This window comes from Rutidosis leptorrhynchoides, chromosome 5 (assembly GCF_046630445.1).
Source record: "Rutidosis leptorrhynchoides isolate AG116_Rl617_1_P2 chromosome 5, CSIRO_AGI_Rlap_v1, whole genome shotgun sequence".
In the NCBI taxonomy this organism is placed as follows: domain Eukaryota; kingdom Viridiplantae; phylum Streptophyta; class Magnoliopsida; order Asterales; family Asteraceae; genus Rutidosis; species Rutidosis leptorrhynchoides.
The window spans coordinates 62,325,727-62,331,726 of record NC_092337.1 but is presented as its reverse complement, the minus strand read 5'-3'; the positions used below and the strand labels follow the sequence as shown (position 1 = coordinate 62,331,726).

The 6,000-nt window shown below is 30.5% G+C and overlaps 1 protein-coding gene across 1 annotated transcript in view; it reads right to left on the bottom strand.

Annotated features, from left to right (window-relative positions):
• Positions 1-2,290: 2,290 nt before the first annotated feature.
• Positions 2,291-6,000, bottom strand: part of LOC139848680 (serpin-ZX-like) — a 76,435-nt gene continuing 72,725 nt past the window's right edge. The window contains exon 4 of the mRNA XM_071838391.1: positions 2,291-3,023. Within this exon, the coding sequence (XP_071694492.1) occupies positions 2,291-3,023 (733 nt within the window). The remainder of the gene's footprint in view (positions 3,024-6,000) is intronic.

Below are 6,000 nucleotides of genomic sequence, written 5' to 3'. Positions count from 1 at the left end.
ACTATATTTTTACAGATATAAATTAAAAATATAGCGTTTTAGCGCTCCCCGGCAGCGGCGCCAAAAACTTGGTGATGTAGCGTGAGGGTACGAAATAGTATTATTTTTAATACAAAATACTACAAAATATTACACAAGTTTTATTAATTTACGGATGGGATATACCTAAACCTTGCTACAACACTATAGGCAGTGTACCTAATCGTAGAGTAGTGTAGTTTTTAGTAAGTCCGGTTCGTTCCACAGGGAGCTAGTGATTACTTACTATATTTTTAACAACTATATTTATACAAAATATATATAATTATATAAGTAGTAATATTATTATAAAAGGGGGATTTTACCGTTTAATGACCGGTTTGTCGATTCTATATTTTAAGCTCAAAGATAAATGACGATAATTAAAGTGCGTAAAATAATGACAATAAATAAAATGACAGTAAATAAAATTGCGAGTAATAAAATGACAGTAAATAAAGATACGATGAGAAATACAATAAAAGAATTATGCTTATTTAAACTTCCGTAATCATGATGTTTGACGTGTTGATTTTAATTTATTACCATGGGTTAATTGTCCTTTGTCCTGGTTTATTTGATACGTCTATCTGGTTTTTGTCCATAATAGTCCATCGATCATAAATATAAAGTGCGAGTATCCTCGTCAAATTACCCTTATACCCGAAGTCAAATATTCCAACTGATTAAGGATTTAAACTGTGACGCAGTTATCACTTCTGTCAACAATTACACCAGTTATCACTGTATGTAATCCACCCATGTTTTAATTAGTTTATGAATATTAATTCATCCACTTGATCAGAATGAATAATCAATTACCCAACCCAATTGATTAATTAAATGATTATAACAGATTTCATATGAACGTCACTAAATAGGACAACCATAATCATTATTAATTATTAGGTTAATTAATTTGAAGATAGGTTCGACAGACTCCAATGAGTTGTCACTCAATTAGACAATACCCCTCATCTATTAATAGTCAATAGTCCAATTTCCACAAGTGTCGGTCTTTTGCCCAAACCTTAATTATGGTACAAAATTCAATAACCCCTTCTTAATATTTTAGCCCAACATCACGATTACTTCGGCTAAAATAAGCATAATAATAACTTAGTTACGAGACATTAAATTAAAAAGGAAGAACATAGCTTACAGTGGTGATTAATCGCGTAGCGTTGCACGGACAGAATTTCGACTTAAAACCCGTAAAATATTTCTTACAATAACCCAACTAAACCATAACTTTATTATTAAAATTAACTTATATTAAAATTATAATATAAATATATATTACATATTACAGAAGAGAGAAAGAAATATGAAGAAAGGTGTTTTTTTTCATTACTCCGTGAATTCCATTTTATAGGCAATTGGTGATTTGAAATTTTCACTTATGACCCCTTAACTATGCTCAATTAACAACTTTTTATTATTTATTATTATTCTTATTATGAATTATTTAAATATTATATTATATTCTTGAGCATAGTTAACTTGTAATTTTAGCTCCGTTGCGTCGAGCGTTGAAAGTTGGTTCATGTCTCGGTTCCGAATTTTCTAACGCCTTTTCGTATAATTTAATATCTTGTACTTTGCATTTTGCGGCTTGTACTTTTGTAATTTTGAGACGTTTCTCATCAATATATTGAACCACTTGGAGTGTAACTTGTACGTTTGACCATTTTGGACGTTTTGGTCTTTCAAATCTTCGTTTTTGTCTTTAAATCTTCATTTTCGAGCGATTTGCGTCTTTCGTCTTCGCACTTATTTATTTAACTATTACAACTAAAAATAAGGAAATTACATTTAAAAACTTTACATATTGGAACGATATTGCTACTAAATATATGTTCATTTGGAGCACTATCACTTACTTATCATAATCTCATGTTAACCATATGTATATCCATATATATATCGTCATGTCATTTTTACAAGTTTTAACGTTCGTGAATCGCCGGTCAACTTGGGTGGTCAATTGTCTATATGAAACATATTTCAATTAATCAAGTCTTAACAAGTTTGATTGCTTAACATGTTGGAAACATTTAATCATGTAAATATCAATCTCAATTAATATATATAAACATGGAAAAGTTCGGGTCACTACATTTGTAACAGCATATATGAAACAATTAGTAGCTAATACTTAAAAACTGTCAAATAAAACCACAAATTCCCTATTTAACTAAACATAACAATAATAAAGCACTGCATAATGTGCATTAACTAGACACCTAATTAAAAGCCAATCTAAATACAATCATAATACGCACCAAGATTGCAATAACCTGATCAAGAAACATTTGTGCAATAATGGATGACTTGCAACAAAAATGGATACAGTTCCACTCGTATCTTCTCTAATCACAAACAAAAATGGATGACTTGCAACAAACTCCATTTTTATGCAATCTGCGCCATCGATTGTAGTTGCTGCTGCAGTTTCTGTGCCTTCTTCATTTACCTCCACAAACGATTTATGATGAATACACGAAATACCTATGCCTTTGTCCCTGAAAGAGTTCACCATTTTAGTTAGACCTCCACCTCTAAAAGGCAACACTAGACCTAATTCCTTTAACATATTAGAAGCTTCAAACCCATACGAGATCTTGAATTTTGGGATCATAACCTCCTCTACTTCTACTTTTTCGCTTGGAATATAAGATTCAAAGAAATCAGATTCTGAATCTATTTTCTCAACTAAACTTTGAAGGCTATCCTGTTTATCTGGGAGATAAAAATACATTGTGAAACGACGATTATCTTCGCCTTGTTCATAAAGTAGGCCCAAGACTTTGAAACCGTTGTATTGACGTAGAATTTGTTCACTGTTAGTCCTCATAAAGGGTACTTGAATTGTGCTTCCATCGAGACGATGGAAATCGTGTAGTTTTGTCATTGACCGGTCAAACTTCTCCTTCCATACCCCCTTAAAATAGAGAGCATTTGCGAACAATAATGCAGTTTGATCGCTAACAGCATCAGCAGGTGTTATGACAATTTGCCTAGCGCACCCACACCAGCGGAAGCGTGGATATAATTTGTTTGAGACAAACATGCGAGAAATAATACAAAGCAAATAAAGTAACTGATAACAAGATGATTTAACGTGGTTCGGCAAACCCTGCCTACGTCCACCCCAAGAGTCTCCTTTATTCTTATAATATAAAAGAACCCGTTACAAGAAAAAGTACACTATGAGTAAACCCAAACCCAAGCCCCTTAGATTTTAGTATAAAATCTAAGTTTCCCGTTGTAGTGACCCGAACTTTTCCATGTTTATATATATATTAATTGAGATTGATACTTACATGACTAAATGTTTCCAACGTGTTAAGCAATCAAACTTGTTAAGACTTGATTAAATGAAATAAGTTTCATATAGACAATTGATCACCCAAGTTGACCGGCGATTCACGAACGTAACAAAATTGTAAAAACTACATGTTGTGGTATATATAGACATATATATATATATATATATATATATATATATGGTTGACATAATATTATGATGAGTGAGTATCTCACTAAGTATATTAACAATGTGTGATATACATAAGAAATGAGATTACTAAGTTAAGAAACTCGAAATGATATATAACGATTATCGTTATGATAATGTCTACTAAATACATATGTATCATATTAAGATATTGATACACTATATTTAACATGATAAAATGATATTTAAATATATCATTAAGTGTGTTAACAATGAACTACATATTAAAAACAAGACTACTAACTCAAGAATTACGAAACGAGACTTATATGTAACGATTATCGTTGTAACGATATTTTAATGTATATATCATATTAAGAGATATTCATACATCATAATATCATGATAATATAATAATTTAACATCTCATTTGATATAATAAACATTGGGTTAACAACATTAATTGAGATCGTTAACTTAAAGGTTTCAAAACAACACTTACATGTAACGACTAACGAAGACTTAACGACTCCATTAGAATGTATATACATGTTGTGTTTTGATATGTATTCTTACAATTTTGAAAGACTTCAAGACACATATCAAAGTACTTCTACTTAAAAAAATGCTTACAATTACATCCTCGTTCAGTTTCATCAACAATTCTACTCGTATGCACCCGTATTCGTACTCGTACAATACACAGCTTTTAGATGTATGTACTATTGGTATATATACTCCAATGATTAGCTCTTAGCAGTCCATGTGAGTCACCTAACACTTGTGGGAACCATCATTTGGAAACTAGCATGAAATATCTCATAAAATTACAAAAATATTAGTAATCATTCATGACTTATTTACATGAAAACAAAATTACATATCCTTTATATCTAATCCATATACCAACGACCAAAAAAACCTACAAACACTTTCATTCTTCAATTTTTTTCATCTAATTGATCTCTCTCAAGTTCCATCTTCAAGTTCTAAGTGTTCTTCATAAATTTCATAAGTATAGTTTCATAAAAATCAAGAATACTTTCAAGTTTGCAAGTCTACTTCCAAGCTTTCTAATCCATTCCAAGTAATCATCTAAGATCAAGAAACCTTTGTTATTTATAGTAGGTTATCTTTCTAATTCAAGGTAATATTCATATTCAAACTTTGATTCAATTTCTATAACTATAACAATCTTATTTCAAGTGAAAATCTTACTTGAAATGTTTTCGTGTCATGATTCTGTTTCAAGAACTTTCAAGCCATCCAAGGATCCTTTAAAGCTAGATCCATTTTTCTCATTTCTAGTAGTTTTATCCAGAAAACTTGAGGTAGTAATGATGTTCATAACATCATTCGATTCATACATATAAAGCTATCTTATTCGAAGGTTTAAACTTGTAATCACTAGAACATAGTTTAGTTAATTCTAAACTTGTTCGTAAACAAAAGTTAATCCTTATAACTTGACTTTTAAAATCAACTAAACACATATTCTATATCTATATGATATGCAAACTTAATGATTTAAAACCTGGAAACACGATGAACACCATAAAATCGGAAATACGCCGTCGTAGTGAAACCGGGGGCTGTTTTGGTTTGGATAATTAAAAACTATGATACACTTTGATTTAAAAGTTGTTCTTCTGGGAAAATGATTTTCCATATGAACATGAAACTATATCCAAAAATCTTGGTTAAACTAAAAGTGAAAGTATGTTTTTCAAAATGGTCATCAAGATGTCGTTCTTTCGACGAAAATGACTACCTCTTTAGTAATTGACATGTAACTTAAATTTTCGACTATAAACCTATACTTTTTATGTTTGGATTCTTAAATTAGAGTTCAATATGAAACCATAGCAATTTGATTCACTCAAAACGGATTTAAAATGAAGAAGTTATGGGTAAAACAAGATTGGATATTTTTAATCTTTTTAGCTACGAGAAATGTTTAACAAATCTATACAAATCATATCCTAGCTAACTTATATTGTATTATACATGTATTCTAATATATTATGTAATCTTGGGATACCATAGACATGTATGCAAATGTTTTGACATATCATATCGACCCATGTATATATATTATTTGGAACAACCATAGACACTCTATATGCAGTAATGTTGAAGTTAGCTATACAGGGTTGAGGTTGATTCCAAAAATATATATACTTTGAGTTGTGATCTAGCCTGAGACGTGCATACACTGGGTCGTGGATTGATTCAAGATAATATATATCGATTTATTTCTGTACATCTAACTGTGGACAACTAGTTGTAGGTTACTAACGAGGACAGCTGACTTAATACATTCAAATCTTTAAAACATAATAAAAATGGTTGTAATTATATTTTGATCATACTTTGATATATATGTACATATTTGTATAGGTTCATGAATCGATCCGTGGCCAAGTCTTATTTCCGAGGAAGGAAATATCTGTGAAAGTGAGTTATAGTCCCACCTTTAAAATCTAATATTTTTGGGATGAGAATACATGCAGGTTTTATAA